Source organism: Triplophysa rosa, linkage group LG3 (genome assembly GCF_024868665.1).
Source record: "Triplophysa rosa linkage group LG3, Trosa_1v2, whole genome shotgun sequence".
Lineage (NCBI taxonomy): Eukaryota > Metazoa > Chordata > Actinopteri > Cypriniformes > Nemacheilidae > Triplophysa > Triplophysa rosa.
Window position 1 is genome coordinate 2,818,575 of NC_079892.1, and position 16,924 is coordinate 2,835,498.

The 16,924-nt window shown below is 41.7% G+C and overlaps 3 protein-coding genes across 18 annotated transcripts; all 3 read left to right on the forward strand.

Annotated features, from left to right (window-relative positions):
* Positions 1–293: 293 nt before the first annotated feature.
* LOC130551685 (von Willebrand factor A domain-containing protein 5A-like) lies at positions 294–5,709 on the forward strand. Of its 3 annotated transcripts, none has more exons than XM_057329527.1 (21): positions 294–444; positions 671–761; positions 901–1,103; positions 1,188–1,410; positions 1,500–1,666; positions 1,742–1,856; positions 1,936–2,111; positions 2,203–2,291; positions 2,373–2,517; positions 2,640–2,719; positions 2,806–2,920; positions 3,007–3,165; positions 3,238–3,341; positions 3,427–3,644; positions 3,763–3,807; positions 3,903–3,932; positions 4,258–4,302; positions 4,385–4,510; positions 4,719–4,855; positions 4,933–5,056; positions 5,135–5,709. In XM_057329527.1, the coding sequence occupies exons 2-21, from the start codon at positions 719–721 to the stop codon at positions 5,212–5,214; spliced, it is 2,424 nt and encodes an 807-aa protein (XP_057185510.1). In that variant the 5' UTR covers positions 294–444; positions 671–718; the 3' UTR covers positions 5,215–5,709. The 3 variants fall into 3 exon arrangements, with proteins under 3 accessions (XP_057185510.1, XP_057185509.1, XP_057185511.1); XM_057329526.1 differs by having other exon boundaries at positions 4,716–4,855; positions 5,135–5,708; XM_057329528.1 differs by lacking the exon at positions 4,258–4,302 and having other exon boundaries at positions 4,716–4,855; positions 5,135–5,708.
* A 291-nt stretch (positions 5,710–6,000) lies between these two features.
* LOC130551512 (von Willebrand factor A domain-containing protein 5A-like) lies at positions 6,001–11,656 on the forward strand. 13 transcript variants are annotated; one of them, XM_057329147.1, is made up of 22 exons: positions 6,001–6,145; positions 6,327–6,382; positions 6,532–6,734; positions 6,819–7,041; positions 7,131–7,297; positions 7,373–7,487; positions 7,567–7,742; positions 7,839–7,927; positions 8,017–8,161; positions 8,284–8,363; positions 8,458–8,572; positions 8,659–8,817; positions 8,890–8,993; positions 9,079–9,296; positions 9,411–9,446; positions 9,689–9,760; positions 10,126–10,167; positions 10,328–10,378; positions 10,510–10,590; positions 10,912–11,048; positions 11,126–11,249; positions 11,328–11,656. In XM_057329147.1, exons 2-22 carry the CDS (start codon positions 6,340–6,342, stop codon positions 11,405–11,407), a joined length of 2,460 nt encoding a protein of 819 aa, XP_057185130.1. In that variant the 5' UTR covers positions 6,001–6,145; positions 6,327–6,339; the 3' UTR covers positions 11,408–11,656. The 13 variants fall into 13 exon arrangements, with proteins under 13 accessions (XP_057185130.1, XP_057185127.1, XP_057185126.1 ...); XM_057329144.1 differs by having other exon boundaries at positions 6,002–6,145; positions 6,314–6,382; positions 10,328–10,384; positions 10,909–11,048; XM_057329143.1 differs by having other exon boundaries at positions 6,002–6,145; positions 10,328–10,384; positions 10,909–11,048.
* Positions 11,657–11,766: 110 nt separating this feature from the next.
* On the forward strand, positions 11,767–16,912 carry hdac10 (histone deacetylase 10). Of its 2 annotated transcripts, none has more exons than XM_057329157.1 (20): positions 11,767–12,300; positions 12,562–12,696; positions 12,896–12,992; positions 13,079–13,176; positions 13,353–13,457; positions 13,562–13,630; positions 13,768–13,894; positions 14,033–14,098; positions 14,188–14,247; positions 14,388–14,477; positions 14,577–14,683; positions 14,965–15,059; positions 15,288–15,546; positions 15,622–15,715; positions 15,785–15,870; positions 15,964–16,017; positions 16,095–16,176; positions 16,258–16,452; positions 16,530–16,689; positions 16,799–16,912. In XM_057329157.1, exons 1-20 carry the CDS (start codon positions 12,236–12,238, stop codon positions 16,804–16,806), a joined length of 2,052 nt encoding a protein of 683 aa, XP_057185140.1. In that variant the 5' UTR covers positions 11,767–12,235; the 3' UTR covers positions 16,807–16,912. The 2 variants fall into 2 exon arrangements, with proteins under 2 accessions (XP_057185140.1, XP_057185141.1); XM_057329158.1 differs by having other exon boundaries at positions 14,992–15,059.
* The last annotated feature ends 12 nt before the right edge of the window (positions 16,913–16,924 follow it).

Sequence of the window (16,924 nt, forward strand, 5' to 3'; positions counted from 1 at the left end):
TGCGCGCCTGCGTGGAGACGCGGATGAGAGAAAGGCATCAGAACTCTCAACATTTCCGGACCTGACCTGATATTTTCTATTGTTTGACAGGGAAAGCTGTGCGTAAACAGAAACACGCGCGCGCGCACATATATTCATACAAAAAACTATCTCTCCCTCTCGAGGAAGAAAAGGGTCCAGGGCTCAATCCCCCAAGAATGTTTAGAAGTGATTTACAGTAAAACAAGCCCACTAACTTTGAGGCCCCGCCCACGATATGGATAAAGTCTTGGCCATAGTAGGATTTCTAAACACGTCACTGGCGTCAGTTTTCGGGAAATCTTCCCTCTTTCCTACAAAAACACGTACTCGTCATATTTAAACTCTTCATCTGAAGCTTCATCTGTGATTTACTCATTTAATCCGGTTGCTCTTGTTTGTCACTGAGGATTTTCAAGTAGTGAGGTTCGTGTTTTTATTTACTTTCACATTCACAAAGAGCCGAAACAGTTCGTAACTTTACATTCAGAGAAAGACAAACTTGCAGTGTTGTTTCATGGTTTGTAAACTTAATCTCATGTGTTGTTATAATTAGCCAAATATTTATATTGAACTTATTAAACTGAATATATATTTGTGTTCAACGACGTCTTAGTGTGAAGTCTAACGTCTAAATAACGGTCTTCCAAAGGTGGAGCTTCTCTTGACTGCAGTTTATATCTACAGTAACAGAGTCAGAATGACGAACCGCTGTGGTCTGATGACTCAAAAAAACCTGCCAGGTATAAACTCACTTTTATTTACTTTAGCAGCTTTATACTTGTGTTTATCTCTACATGTCGGTGTGTTCGTGTATATATATTTATATCATAGATGGACAGATAAGTAGGTGTGACTCTTGAATTGTTGTGTTGTTGTCAGTTCCTCTGAAGAGCATCTCAGTGGAGGTGCAGGTCAAGGGTCATGTAGCCACAGTCACCTCCACTCTGCAGTATGTGAATGAGGAAGAGCGCCCCCTGGAGGCCTTGTTTGTGTTCCCTCTGCCTGCTGATGCTGCTGTCTGTCACTTCAGTGCCAAGATCGGAGAGCACGAGATTGTGGCAGAGCTGAAAGAGAAACAGACCGTGAGTCCTAATAGAATCCTTCTATCCTGTGCTTTTTCTACATCTCTTATTTAATTGCTCTGTCTTTGTGTCTCTGTGTCGCAGGCGAGAGATCAGTATGATGATGCTGTGAGTTCAGGTCAGCAGGCGTTTCTGTTGGAAGAGAGTGAAGAAAGTTCTGATGTGTTCAAACTGAGTGTTGGGTGTCTGTCACCGGGTCAGAACGCCGCCATCAGCATCACATACATCACTGAACTCTCTGTGCAGGCCGACCACGCGCTGCGCTTCTGTCTGCCTGCTGTCCTCAACCCCAGATACACACCAGCAGGTGATTCAACAGTGATATCAGTCATTTACAGTCACAATCAGGCTTTAAATGATCATGTCTGTGTAACACACTGTCTGTGGTGTCCTCAGGTTCAGCTGCTGGAATAGTTTCAGAGATTTCATCAGTATGTGACTCTGTCCCCTACACTCTGACTCTTAGTGTTCATGTGAGCTCTCCAAAGCCCATCTCCAAACTAGAGTCCAACTGCACTCTGGATCCTCTAGTGTTCCTCGACTCGCATCACACTCACGCTACGGTACTGTGTGTGTTTGTACAGAGATGATGTTGGTATAGAAAGTCTGTAATAACGTCTGTGTCTACATGTGTGTAGGTGAATCTGAGTTCTGGGCACAAGTTTGATAAAGATGTTGAGTTGTTTGTGTACTATGAGAATACCCATCAGCCCACTGCTATAGTGGAGGCAGGAGTGACCGCTGCTCAACCAGGTATGAGCTCCAACAATCTGATATAAATCTAAATCTGTTTTTAGATCTTCACATCAGTCATTGACCTCTTCTGTTTCAGGTTCTCTGATGAGTGACCCAGTGGTGATGATCAGTTTGTACCCAGAATTCCCAGAGGAAGTGATGTCATCATTAGCAACTCAGGGCGAGTTTGTTTTTGTGATTGACAGATCGGGCAGTATGGACTGCGTGATGCATCATGGTGAAGGAGCACAGATGCGTATAGAAAGTGCAAAGGTACACAATTTAAAATGTAATGGATTTTTTCACAACGTTGTGAAGTGTTGTAAATGTATTTAAATGTCTGTACATATCTGTGTGTCTGTAGGAAACTCTGCTGTTACTGTTGAAGAGTCTGCCCATGGGCTGTTACTTCAATATCTATGGATTTGGCTCTCGTTATGAGTCCTTCTTCCCGTTAGTAACCGGATATTTATTTGTTTATAAACATTTTGAATTGTGAAATGTGTGAGATGAGATGATTGTGTGTCGTTGCAGTCAGAGTGTTGTGTACAATCAGGACACAATGGATCAGGCACTGAAGAGAGTCAGTGAAATGAGAGCAGACATGGGCGGCACAGAGATTTTACAGCCTCTGAAACACATCTACAGTCAACCCTGTTACCCCGAACACCCCAGACAGGTACATCAAACCTGCTCCAAATCAGATTGATTTATTATTTTTCAGAATGTTTCAGACTTTTATGAACTATTGTTTGAATTGTTTAAACGTTTAGATATCATAACGGTATTTTCTCTCTGCAGTTGTTTGTCTTCACTGATGGAGAGGTGGGGAACACTAAAGAGGTTCTGGATCTTGTGAGACGCCATGTTCACTCTCACAGGTACTTTTCTCAGTTGTCTAGTGTTCGTATTACTCAATGAAATGATCCGCTGTGTTTGAGTAACTGAGCTGTCGTCGTGTCTTCAGGTGTTTCTCGTTCGGGATTGGTGAGGGTGCGAGTAGCGCCCTCATCACAGGATTGGCCAGAGAGGGATGTGGCCACGCCCAGTTCATCACCGGCACTGACCGCATGCAGCCCAAAGTGAGACAGTGAATCAGTTTGAGTTTGAATCAAGAAGAGCGGATGTAAATGTTCAGGGTTGAATATGTCTGACATTGTTTGATCAGGCGATGCAGTCTCTCAGGTTTGCTCTGCAGCCTGTAGTGAACAAGATCTCTGTGCAGTGGAAAGTTCCAGATGGCATCACTGTTGACACGCTGTCCCCACCCATCAATGTCATCTTCCAGGGTCAAAGGTCACTCGTTTATGCCCAGATTAAAGGACAGGTGAGAGCCTTTAGCGTGGAGGCTGTGAAGTAGTGTTTTCTTGTCATTTACTAATAATTCTCTGTGTCACAGAGTTCAGAAAGCTCTGAAGGATCAGTGATGATACAATACAACCTGAAAGATCAACCAGTGACAAACCAGCTTCACTTCTGCCTTAAACCAGCTGAGGACACTGGGTAACATCAACAAAACACACATTCATCCTGATTCACACTCATTGATTGAAATCAGTAAAAAGAGTTTTGTTTGGTGTTGTTTCAGGTTGATGATCCACCGTCTGGCGGCTCGGTCTCTGATTGGTCGTCTGGAGCAGGAGGAGAGGGCAGGAGGTGCAGAGGTGGAGTCTGTCAGGAGCAGGATGGTGAAGCTCAGTGTTGAAGCAGGAGTGAACAGTGTTCATACAGCCTTCATTGCCATTAATAAACACAACAGAGAGACTGTGAAAGGACCTCTCATACAGAGAAGAATACCAACACGAGGTTAGTGCTCTGAGAGCTTAAACATTTGTGCATGCTTTCTGCATGTTTTGTTAAATGCATAGTTTAAAATGACTTTTCTTGTTACTGCAAATTCATTCAAATTCACTGCTTTTATTAGAATCGTTTCAAGCATGTTTCTATGCACCAGATGTAACGGCAAGTGGTAAGACAAACAACACACCTTACAAAACTCTCCAAACGTTTAACTGATTAATTTATATACAGTCATGTGTGTTAGTAACTGTTTGTGTGTTTTAGGGATGTCCATGTGCGCTCCGAGTTTTCACGGTGAGTAAAACTGTCGCTATCATAGTGTCACACACCCCTTCTCAAGCTGATTCTCACCAGAAGTCATACATTTCAAAAGGAAAACATGACTTTTCTATTACTTTTTTCCTTTCTATTACCTTAGCCCTTAAAAACAGAAACATCTGTGTAAAAAAGCATCTTCACAAACAAATCGAAGGTTTGGCAAACTGCAGTAAAAAGGCGGCATCATTACTATCATGGCTGGCGGTTTTCTGCATTGCTCTATAAAGTCAGAATTTGTTCTGCAATTCACAAGCAGTTTGTTCATTGTGTGTGTGTGTGTGTGTGTGTTTGTTGTGTCCAGATCTTTCCAGGGCTTCCAATGAAGCACGCTACCTTTCGCTATCTCGTAACTCCATTTAACTTTGATAGAAAACAACAATATTATAAATGTTATTCTGCAAACTGTTAATGAAAGTCTTTTTGCGCAGCTGCTGTTTATTCATACTCATACAAAGCTCGGTCTGCAGCAGTGGATTTTGTTAACTCACAGGAAACTGAAGACAAGTATAGAAAAGCGTGCAAGAGAATGGCCGACTCCGCTTCACCACAATGGGGTGAATTGATTGACTCAATGATTTCTGTTGATGTAATAACATTGATTGTTATACGCTGCACTTTTTTTGACAAATTTTCATAGAATGCCAGAATTGTGTGTTGTTATTGTTGATCTAGCGAAATTGATGGCAGCATTACATGCAAATGTTGCTACCTGCCTTTTTTACCATTTGTTAAAAAGTTTATTTATTTGTGTGTGTTCAGCAGCACCTGAGCCTCAGAAGGACTCTTTTCTTCAGCTGGTGTCTCTTCAGAAGGCCTCGGGCTGCTGGGAGATGAACTCTGCGCTGGCACAAGTGTTTGGAAAGACAGAAGATGAGCTGACCAATCAGAAACCAGCACAGGTGAGTCACATGATGATGAAATAATGAAAGAGCACTTGTAAGAAACGCATGTGTACGGTGTGTGTATGTGTGTACAGGTGGACGGCTCAGTGTGGGCCACTCTTCTGGCTCTCATCTGGTTATACGGATATAAAATGGAGCATCAAGTTGAGTGGCAGTTTGTGGCCATGAAGGCGGCATCATGGATCCGCTCTCAGAACGGTGAGAACATTCATCCAATCAGCATTCGTGAGCAGATGATTGACAGAAAACAGACTGAAGTGTTTGTGTGTGTTTCAGTGGGCGGTCTGTCTCAGTGTGTGTGTGATGGGAATGTTCTGCTGGGATGTCAGGTGACACAAGAGACTTTGGGAATCTGAAGACTTCAGTGTTTCTACCGCATGTGCTGTCAGAAGGCCAAACAACTCATATGGTTCATTTAGTTTATATTTTTAGTTGTAAAGGGTGAATACCATCCTCAAACATATCAATTCTGTTGCAAGTGATGATAGAATAAAATGACCAGAGTTTATTGAATAATCTGAGTTGTGTTTCTATGCTCAGTCTGACTTCAACGGGTGTTATTACAGTATACTAACTACTTCACAACATTGTCTTTCTTGTGTCATTATTAAGAATTGGGCCATCTGAAACCCGTATCTACTTGTAAAGAAAATAGGATGCAGAATAGGACTCACTGTAACACAAGCTATCCCTTAACACTCTCATTTATGTCAAAATACAGAACAATCACGGTAACAGTACAGAGACATAAAAGCTGTTTATACTGCTTCTTTAAACTGTATTGTAACTGTATACGAAGGTCATTTTTAATTCGATCCTGAGAACATTTTGTGACTTTCTTAACAGTACATATTTTATATTAAACAGTTTATTTTATAGCAATAATTTGAGTATTTTATTACCTCTTATAAACTATTTAGTCAGAATTTTAAAACACTTTATCTTGCTATTTAATATCTTTTACATTTTTATTTATGTGTGTATTAAACGTCTAAGAAACCGCTCGTTAAACGTCCCTTTAATGCGCCTGAAAGATAATGACGTCACGCTAGCATGGATTGGTTACCTTCCTTGAAGGTCCGCCCACGATATCAACTTACTATTCATGAGCGAATCCTTCGCCATAGTAAGATTCCTAAACACGCCCCTGGCATTTAAACGTCGTTTTCCGCAATCGTTCCTCTTTATTTCCACACTGACACATTTGATCGTCAAGATTTAAACTCTTCATCTGATTCTCTCAGTTGTGATTTACTCATTTAATCCGGAGGAATTTCATCTTCTGAGGTTCGTGTTTGATTTACTTTCACTTTGACATGAGATGACACACACAGTGCATTGTTTTCAGTTTAACGTTTTATAATGTATGTGTATTGTTTACCGTGTCTTCCTGTTTAACTCTATTGTGAAGTGATAAAACGTTTTATTGTAATAGCCGTAAAACAGGAAATTCAGTTTGTATTTACAGTAACAGAGTCAGAATGATGAACTGCTGTGGTCTCGTGACTGGACAAAAACTGCCAGGTATAAGATCACCTGTTTACTGTCTAATTAACGCCTAAACATTTCTTTCACTGTCTGTTTCATGCATTTATATTTAGTAGCATGTAAATAGACAGACAGACAGATAGATAGAGTTTGTGTTGATTCTTGAATGGTTGTGTTGTTGTCAGTTCCACTGAAGAGCATCTCAGTGGAGGTGCAGGTCAAGGGTCATGTAGCCACAGTCACCTCCACTCTGCAGTATGTGAATGAGGAAGAGCGCCCCCTGGAGGCCTTGTTTGTGTTCCCTCTGCCTGCTGATGCTGCTGTCTGTCACTTCAGTGCCAAGATCGGAGAGCACGAGATTGTGGCAGAGCTGAAAGAGAAACAGACCGTGAGTCCTAATAGAATCCTTCTATCCTGTGCTTTTTCTACATCTCTTATTTAATTGCTCTGTCTTTGTGTCTCTGTGTCGCAGGCGAGAGATCAGTATGATGATGCTGTGAGTTCAGGTCAGCAGGCGTTTCTGTTGGAAGAGAGTGAAGAAAGTTCTGATGTGTTCAAACTGAGTGTTGGGTGTCTGTCACCGGGTCAGAACGCCGCCATCAGCATCACATACATCACTGAACTCTCTGTGCAGGCCGACCACGCGCTGCGCTTCTGTCTGCCTGCTGTCCTCAACCCCAGATACACACCAGCAGGTGATTCAACAGTGATATCAGTCATTTACAGTCACAATCAGGCTTTAAATGATCATGTCTGTGTAACACACTGTCTGTGGTGTCCTCAGGTTCAGCTGCTGGAATAGTTTCAGAGATTTCATCAGTATGTGACTCTGTCCCCTACACTCTGACTCTTAGTGTTCATGTGAGCTCTCCAAAGCCCATCTCCAAACTAGAGTCCAACTGCACTCTGGATCCTCTAGTGTTCCTCGACTCGCATCACACTCACGCTACGGTACTGTGTGTGTTTGTACAGAGATGATGTTGGTATAGAAAGTCTGTAATAACGTCTGTGTCTACATGTGTGTAGGTGAATCTGAGTTCTGGGCACAAGTTTGATAAAGATGTTGAGTTGTTTGTGTACTATGAGAATACCCATCAGCCCACTGCTATAGTGGAGGCAGGAGTGACCGCTGCTCAACCAGGTATGAGCTCCAACAATCTGATATAAATCTAAATCTGTTTTTAGATCTTCACATCAGTCATTGACCTCTTCTGTTTCAGGTTCTCTGATGAGTGACCCAGTGGTGATGATCAGTTTGTACCCAGAATTCCCAGAGGAAGTGATGTCATCATTAACAACTCAAGGGGAGTTTGTTTTTGTGATTGACAGATCGGGCAGTATGGACTGCGTGATGCATCATGGTGAAGGAGCACAGATGCGTATAGAAAGTGCAAAGGTAGAATAAAGGATTTAAATAATTATTTTGTGCCAAGACATAGATTTATTAAAATGAATACAGATAAAATACATGTACATATCTGTGTGTCTGTAGGAAACTCTGCTGTTACTGTTGAAGAGTCTGCCCATGGGCTGTTACTTCAATATCTATGGATTTGGCTCTCGTTATGAGTCCTTCTTCCCGTTAGTACTTAAATGTCTAATATTATATAGTTATTTTGTTTTATTCAGTTCAGAGATCTATGAGATGAGATGATTGTGTGTCGTTGCAGTCAGAGTGTTGTGTACAATCAGGACACAATGGATCAGGCACTGAAGAGAGTCAGTGAAATGAGAGCAAACATGGGCGGCACAGAGATTTTACAGCCTCTGAAACACATCTACAGTCAACCCTGTTACCCCGAACACCCCAGACAGGTACATCACCTCAAAATACACCTGCTCTTTCAGGACTGTTATTACAAATTATCATTTTTTTAGAATGTCAAAGGTTTATTGTTTGAATGTTTAAGGATCATTTAGATATTTTCTCTCTGCAGTTGTTTGTCTTCACTGATGGAGAGGTGGGGAACACTAAAGAGGTTCTGGATCTTGTGAAAAAAAAATCTCATTCTCACAGGTGGGTCCACATTTCTTTGTGTGTACATTGAATTACTGAATGAAATGATCCGCTGTGTTTGAGTAACTGAGCTGCCGTCGTGTCGTGTCTTCAGGTGTTTCTCGTTCGGGATTGGTGAGGGTGCGAGTAGCGCCCTCATCACAGGATTGGCCAGAGAGGGATGTGGCCACGCCCAGTTCATCACCGGCACTGACCGCATGCAGCCCAAAGTGAGACAGTGAATCAGTTTGAGTTTGAATCAAGAAGAGCGGATGTAAATGTTCAGGGTTGAATATGTCTGACATTGTTTGATCAGGCGATGCAGTCTCTCAGGTTTGCTCTGCAGCCTGTAGTGAACAAGATCTCTGTGCAGTGGAAAGTTCCAGATGGCATCACTGTTGACACGCTGTCCCCACCCATCAATGTCATCTTCCAGGGTCAAAGGTCACTCATTTATGCCCAGATTAAAGGACAGGTGAGAGCTTTTAGCGTGGAGGCTGTGAAGTAGTGTTTTCTTGTCATTTACTAATAATTCTCTGTGTCACAGAGTTCAGAAAGCTCTGAAGGATCAGTGATGATACAATACAACCTGAAAGATCAACCAGTGACAAACCAGCTTCACTTCTGCCTTAAACCAGCTGAGGACACTGGGTAACATCAACAAAACACACATTCATCCTGATTCACACTCATTGATTGAAATCAGTAAAAAGAGTTTTGTTTGGTGTTGTTTCAGGTTGATGATCCACCGTCTGGCGGCTCGGTCTCTGATTGGTCGTCTGGAGCAGGAGGAGAGGGCAGGAGGTGCAGAGGTGGAGTCTGTCAGGAGCAGGATGGTGAAGCTCAGTGTTGAAGCAGGAGTGAACAGTGTTCATACAGCCTTCATTGCCATTAATAAACACAACAGAGAGACTGTGAAAGGACCTCTCATACAGAGAAGAATACCAACACAAGGTTAGTGCTCTGAAAGTGTGTGCATGTGTGTCTTTTGTTAAATTAATAGTTTTAAAATAGTTTTCTCTGTCATTGATGCACAGTTTTCACATCATTAAAATTCAATGATTTTAGGATTATATTTGAGAGGTTCTCAGCTACCAGTATTCGGTAAGACAAAAATCATCTTATTATAGAACCCATGTTTTTGTTATGTTTCTTTAATAGTTTAAGTTGTATTGTGTGTGTGCAGGTTGTGCGTCGCCGATGTCCCCAATGATTTATAATAGTGCAATTAAGAGAAACACTCACTGTACAGAACTGTTCTTGTTTATTTTTTATTTGTTGTACTGGAATGTACATATCTATTGATCTTGTTGACTTTAGTTTCTCTGTGTCTGAATGTATTGAAGGGTATGCCTGTGTAAGCAAGTGTCGTGAAAGGGCAATCGTGTCAGATGGTATTGATGAAGAACTGGACACACGTAAGAAGTTTTTGAAGTAATTTCACTAAACATACCCATATAATATAAATCACATCACTCAATACGTCTCTCAACACAAGCATCATGCATGGTTTTCACTGCTTTTCGAATTTTTTACAATTTTTAAACATAAAATATTAAATCAAATCTAACATACTTAATAGTTTAAAGCGTTCCGCCTCTCTGTCCGTTCAAAATATGAACTAAATGAAATGCAACCACGTACTCTCCTTGTTCGTAATATGAATACACACATTCAGTGCATGTCTGAAAATGTTCACCTCAGTTAAAAATAAATATATATCATGTATAAAATATTTTTTTACATGATATTGGATTAACTCAAGATCTTTTTGGTTTTTCAGAAATGTTAGAGTCTCTTCAGTGTGACTCTCGTTTGAAATGCAGTAAGAAAACTGTTTATAGAATCTTTTGTGTGTTTCTCTGAACTGGTTTCTACAGTACAGTATATTGTAGTCTGTGTATGTGTGAGGGGACGGAATGTGTTGTTTGAAAATCTGGTGGTTTTCCATCCAATTGAAACATGAACTCTTGTCGTTTCTTTAGGCCTGACGGATTTACCACCGGTACAAACAAAAAGTAGCGGAGTAAAAAAGAGTATAAGTATGAATGACTAAAGTGCTTTTTGTGTATTTTTTTAATGCATGCGTTTTTTTAATGCATTTAAAAATGATTGTGTAACACGAATGGCCAGAAAGACAAGGTTACACACTTGTTGTCATTTGCAGAGGTCAAGAGTTTATTTCGCCGTAATTCTAAACAGAAGTCTATGTCATCTGTCCAGACAAACGTTCATAGCAAGCAAGAAGGTACCACTCTCACACACGCACGCACGCACGCACGCACGCACGCACGCACGCACGCACGCACGCACGCACGCACACACACACACACAATCTTCCATCCAAATTTAATTCATTATGACAGTGTGACGAGGGAGGCGTGACGAGAGCCGTGGGAGGAGCAAGCGAGGCCTGGTGACGCTCATTAGCAATCGCATCACCGGCCTTGCTGGCTCTCATCACGCCTCCCTCGTCACAGACAGTATTAAACATAGTTGTTAATTCTGAAGCTTTGATATGTGTACTGATCTAAACTGATTAAGATATACATTTGTGTGTGTTCAGCAGCACCTGAGCCTCAGAAGGACTCTTTTCTTCAGCTGGTGTCTCTTCAGAAGGCCTCGGGCTGCTGGGAGCTGAACTCTGCGCTGGCACAAGTGTTTGGAAAGACAGAAGATGAGCTGACCAATCAGAAACCAGCACAGGTGAGTCACATGATGATGAAATAATGAAAGAGCACTTGTAAGAAACGCATGTGTACGGTGTGTGTATGTGTGTACAGGTGGACGGCTCAGTGTGGGCCACTCTTCTGGCTCTCATCTGGTTATACGGATATAAAATGGAGCATCAAGTTGAGTGGCAGTTTGTGGCCATGAAGGCGGCATCATGGATCCGCTCTCAGAACGGTGAGAACATTCATCCAATCAGCATTCGTGAGCAGATGATTGACAGAAAACAGACTGAAGTGTTTGTGTGTGTTTCAGTGGGCGGTCTGTCTCAGTGTGTGTGTGATGGGAATGTTCTGCTGGGATGTCACGTGAAGGAAGATACTCTGGGAATTTGAAGATTTTTATTTCCACTATGAAAAAAACGAAATATAGTTTTATTTACTGTTACTGTCACTACTGTTGTTGTGATTAGAATCTGACCGTGGGTTGATTTTTATGTATAGCGTAGGTCACAATAAAGAACTTGAGGTACTTATATACTTGGGTTTACTAAAGCATATATATTTTTTTGCATTATTAAAGCAAAAGTACAAGCAAATAAATAAAAGCAACATAACTAAATAAAAGAATATGGACAAATTGCATTGTTGACTGTTTATCAAGCTCAAACATTTAAATAAATCAATAGTGATTCATTTTTTTATAATTTTCATTTCTTGGAAATATATGTTTATTATTAACCACAAACTCATTTAGTATTTATAAAAATTATATATGTGTGGAATGACTCCCGTTTCTCCCTGCTAACGTTATGATCAAGTTTGGGGCGGGCTTAGAGATAGGGTGCTACCAATCAGGGAGCAGCATCCACAGTGAATGTACCAATCAGAAGTAGAAGATAAAATCTCAAGACAAATCACAGTGGCGTCAGATTATCTAATAATGCAAAATGTTATTTTACAGTTTTTATCTACTTTGTATAAATTTCATATAGCGTTTTCCCCAAAAAGTAGCAATATTTTTGTTGCTTTGGGAAGCGTAATCGGTAAACCGAAAACAACCGCTAGAGGGCAGTGTCGTGCGTTGCGCGCAACATTCACACCGCGAGGAAGCAAACGAAAACACGGGCACGTGTACTTCCTGAACTTTGTACTAGTGTTATAAAAGACATTTATTTACTTTTGTTAAGCAGTTCATTTATCACTGACGGACAGCGTGTTGAAATGGCGTCGGGATGCGCGCTTATCTTCGACGAGGAGATGACCCGATATAAACTCCTCTGGACAGAGTAAGATCATGAACATTTTATATGATTAAGTATAATTATTTACATCACTGTCAAGATCAAAAAGCTTTTTGTGGGCAAATTCGTGGATGAAAAAAAAGGGTGTGTGTATTGAATTTATTTTTTCGTCTTTAATTGAATTCCTTTTTGAGTCAGAATTATATTGACATCGTCCTTTTGAAAACCCATTCGTAAATATTGGTTGTGATTGATATCTGCTGTAATTGCTTTCAACTGTAATTGACTTCTATTGTCTCTGTACAGTCCAGTGTGTGAGATCGAGGTGCCCGAGCGCTTGACCGTGTCCCATGATGCCCTCAAGGCCCATGGGCTGGCACAGAGATGCAGGCAGGTGCCCATCCGCCAGGCCACCGAGCAGGAGATTTTACTTGTGCACAGGTTGGTCATGACCTTACTAGATATCAGACTTCTTAACCAGCAAATCAGATTGAGTGTCCATGACAAACTATTGTGCTGGTGTTGTCAGGAAACCGGCCCAGTTTATTGTTTATAGTGGATTCAACATTGACGATTTCCAGTCAGATTGATTTTGGATTAGATCTTTGCTCTTACAAGACGTGTTTTGTGTCTATTCTAGTGAGGAATATCTAGAATCTGTGAAACAAACTCCCAAAATGACTGTGGAGGAGCTGATGGCCTTTACAAAGAAGTACAATGATGTCTATTTCCACCCGGTAAGTCCGTTTGCACCTCATTAAGACATGAATTGGAGATCTCACGAATGTCCTTTGCTGTATTTTTCTCTCTTATCTATCTGCAGAACATCTACCACTGTGCCAAGTTAGCCGTGGGTGCCACGCTGCAGCTGGTGGACAGCGTTATGAAGAGAGAGGTCAGAAATGGCATGGCTCTGGTGAGGTGAGCACAGAACCCAGCAGATTTACATACATCAAGACGCTTAAAGCCATTTAAAGCATGTTGCAACACTTACAGTCCTCATTGTTTTCTACTTATGCTTGCGTTTGGCTAGTCACGCATCTAGATGGCATATTGATGATTTGACCGTCGACAGCTTTGAATTTCCTTCTCTCCAGACCTCCAGGACATCACAGTCAGCGCTCGGCTGCCAACGGCTTTTGTGTGTTTAATAACGTGGCCATCGCTGCTCAATACGCTAAAACCAACTACAATCTGAACAGGTGAACAGACATTAGTGTTCTTCATATTTACACCTGTAATACTAGATGACAATGAGATCGGTGTCAGCCACACAGTTGAATTTGACCGTTTTTGTTTTTTTCAGGGTTTTGATTGTAGACTGGGACGTCCATCACGGCCAGGGTGTCCAGTACTGTTTTGAGGAAGATCCAAGGTTAGTCTGGAGTTCTTCATACGGACTTTAAAATCAGACCTGCTGCCACGGTCTCAAGGTTTTTTGGGTTGCCAAACAGTGTTCTTTACCCGTCTGATCATTTTAACCAGCTGAAGGTTGATTCCTTTTTTGTTCAGCGTTCTTTATTTCTCCTGGCATCGTTACGAGCGTCAGGCCTTCTGGCCCAATCTCCCAGAATCAGACTACACCAGCGTCGGGAAGGGCAAAGGATCCGGCTTTAATGTCAACCTCCCCTGGAACAAGGCAATCACACACTTGTTAATTATTGCTCTGAAATTGCCTTTAAATAAGATGACAACACTGAGACTTAATAACAATCTCCATTTTTGGGATTTGTATGTTTAATACGAGAAAGACACTGAAGTTGTTTTTTTCCTGCAGGTGGGGATGACCAACAGCGACTACCTCACCGCCTTCTTCCACGTTGTCTTACCCGTGGCGTATGAGGTTTGTTCTCTCATTGGCCAGATAGGAGGTAGCATAGATATTTGTGTGTTTGGTTTGAGTCGTTTTGAAATGCTGATGTTTTAATTCAGTTTGATCCAGAGCTGGTGCTGGTGTGTGCCGGATTCGATTCAGCCATTGGAGACCCAGAGGTAAGACACCCCTGAAAGCCCTCCGATTGTTTTCTCTGATTGGCTGAACAGGTGTGAAACTCCTTTTTATTATCAAATAACACTGATAATATTTAGAAATTGAATTGTTAATACCTGAAAATGGTTATGTTCTCGTTCAGGGTGAAATGGTGGCCACCCCTGAGATCTTTGCCCATCTCACCCAGCTGCTGATGCCTCTGGCTTCTGGCAGAATGTGTGTCGTCCTTGAGGTCAGTCATTTTCAATTAGAAAATTCAGGTTAAGTTCATTTTTAAAGTCATATTTGTTCATCTGTTTTATACTGTTTTGGTCTTTTTTCCACTTTTTAGGGTGGGTACAACCTGACTTCTCTGGCCCAATCAGTTTGCCAGACCGTCCAGACTCTTCTTGGAGATCCGGCCCCTGAACTGTCAGGACTCTCTGGCCCTTGTGAGAGGTGAGTCGGGCTGTCACTCACGTGGTGAATGCATTTTATTGGATGAGCTGGTTTGATTGACACATTGTGTTTAAACCAGGCATGACGCAACAGTGTCTGTTTCTTTGGAATTATTTCGTATTTCTGCTACTTCTGTCATGCTGAGTAGCCCCATCCACCGTGAAATATCATTGGTCCAAATCCGTCCCCCAACTGTGTATTAAAAATGAAATACTTGTGTTTGTAATCGATTAGATCAAATATGTCCCTATTGTTTATTATTTGCATTTTTTACGTGCAAGAATGTTTTACAACGACACACTTTGCAGTGCTTTGGAATCTATTCAGAATCTTCGCAGAGCTCATTCATCCTACTGGAGCTGTTTTAAACACTCGGGTTAGTGTTTGTGTACTCACTTTGTAAACAATTTCCATTTTTCTTGATTTTATTTTGAAGAGATTCTGTCTTACTTGATTGGATTTGAGATCCAATACATTTTTGACTAACTTTGAGTGGGTGGCGATGCAAATTCAAGTGTTGTTTTGTCTTCTCAAGAAGATCATATGTTGAGAAATTTTAAGCTCGTCGTAACTCATTCCTGTTTTGTTTGTTGTGTTCTCAAAGAAACTAATTCAGAAGCAGACGGCAAACGTCGCAAACTGGAAGAGACTAGCGGTAACTTAAAGAAGGATGAGAAACCTTCAGCAGGGACAGAAGACAAGACGACACAGGTTATTGTGTGGCCTGAACCCGTACCCAGATCATCGCCAGCTGTGCGCACACTTGTGGCGCCCCCTACTGATGCGGAGGTCTCACTGCCAGAGGGCTGCCAGCTTTTGAGGGGAATTTCCCAAACGGCAACTGAAGAAGCACAAAGAATCTGGTTTGTAGAACAACGTCAGATAAATCAGTCAAAAAATATTAGGTATAAAACATCTTCTTTGTTATTTTATAAAAGGGAAAAAGATTTTCAAGACATAACGACAGACCAGAAGAACCTCCAGCCCCTCAGAAATATAATTTCAGTTCTTGACCGAATAAAGAATAAAGAGGTATGTGAAATAACAACAGGTTGTGTATGTGTGTGCAGTTGTGTGTTGATGTTTGTCATATGTCTGCAGGTGCGTAACGGATGTGTCCTGGTGTCTGATCTGAATGCGTCTGTACGCTGTGCTCTTCAACACTCACTGACCCGTCTGGCTGAACGGTACAACCAACATCTCACAATCTCACAATTTGCTTGAGATGAGTCACGACTTGCTGTTGTGTGATATTTCGAGTCCTTGTGTCTTTCTTAAAGGGTGTTGGTTGTTTTTATTGGAGATGGGACATCGCCGGTCGACACCACTGATGGGTGAGAATACTGTTATGGCATTTTTTTATATACTCTTCTTCCTCCTTCAATCATTTTATTCAGCTTTGACTTTTCAGGAAGATCTTTCTGGTCCAGATCTGCGGTGAAGACTCCGAAGAGGAAAAGTCCATGAGCCGCTTGCCCTTGTGTCTGAGAGAGGTGTGTGCTCGCACCCGGTCAACGTCTGATCTGTTGTCTTTCAGTTCTGTTTTCATGAACGCACTTTCTGCGTGTCTTTAGGGTGACGGCTTCACAGCCGCTTTCATACAGGCAGCCCTGGGGTTGATCCTGCCTCTGGCCTATGAGTTTAACCCAGGCCTGGTGCTGGGAGTCGTGGGGTCGGGTAGTGGGAGGAGACATCTGCCACCAGTCTGGGGTCACCTGACCGGTTTGCTCCAAGGCCTGGCGCAGGGCCGGACACTCACTTTACTGCAGGTCAAATTCTGTTTCGCGACAAAAAGTCTCTATAGAATGAATGTTGCTGACTTCTAATACTTGCAAATCATTCACAGGGTGATGATAAAGATCTGATGGAGGTAACAGTTGCTGCCCTCTCTGGTGCCCCTGTACCTCCTCTAGGGACTCTGGGGGTCCTCAGACGTGAAGATGTGGAGATGATGGAAAAGCAGAGATGCAGGCTGCAGAAGCGATGGGGTCTTCTGCGGTGTACAGGTACGTAATAGAACGTAATAGGTACGCAATTTTATGTCCTTAATGTGATTTATGTGTAAATGTGATGTCATACTAATAATTGTGTGTGTGCTTTTGTCTGAAATTTCAGAAAGCTGAAGAAAACCTCTTGGAATATGAACCGATCTTTGTCGCGTGAAAAAAAATTATATACTTTTTACTTTTGAATGGCATTAAAAAATATATTTTTTTTAGTGTTGGCAATTTTTTTACCATT

Coding starts and splice junctions, on each gene's coding strand:
- LOC130551512 (XM_057329144.1), top strand. CDS start 6,340: ATGATGAACTGCTGTGGTCTCGTGACTGGACAAAAACTGCCAG. Junction 7,488..7,566: donor AGTGACCGCTGCTCAACCAG/GTATGAGCTCCA, acceptor CTTCTGTTTCAG/GTTCTCTGATGAGTGACCCA. Junction 8,994..9,078: donor AAACCAGCTGAGGACACTGG/GTAACATCAACA, acceptor GTGTTGTTTCAG/GTTGATGATCCACCGTCTGG.
- LOC130551685 (XM_057329526.1), top strand. CDS start 719: ATGACGAACCGCTGTGGTCTGATGACTCAAAAAAACCTGCCAG. Junction 3,342..3,426: donor AAACCAGCTGAGGACACTGG/GTAACATCAACA, acceptor GTGTTGTTTCAG/GTTGATGATCCACCGTCTGG. Junction 3,808..3,902: donor ACCAGATGTAACGGCAAGTG/GTAAGACAAACA, acceptor TGTGTGTTTTAG/GGATGTCCATGTGCGCTCCG.
- hdac10 (XM_057329157.1), top strand. CDS start 12,236: ATGGCGTCGGGATGCGCGCTTATCTTCGACGAGGAGATGACCCGATAT. Junction 13,631..13,767: donor TGTTTTGAGGAAGATCCAAG/GTTAGTCTGGAG, acceptor TTTTTTGTTCAG/CGTTCTTTATTTCTCCTGGC. Junction 16,453..16,529: donor GGACACTCACTTTACTGCAG/GTCAAATTCTGT, acceptor AATCATTCACAG/GGTGATGATAAAGATCTGAT.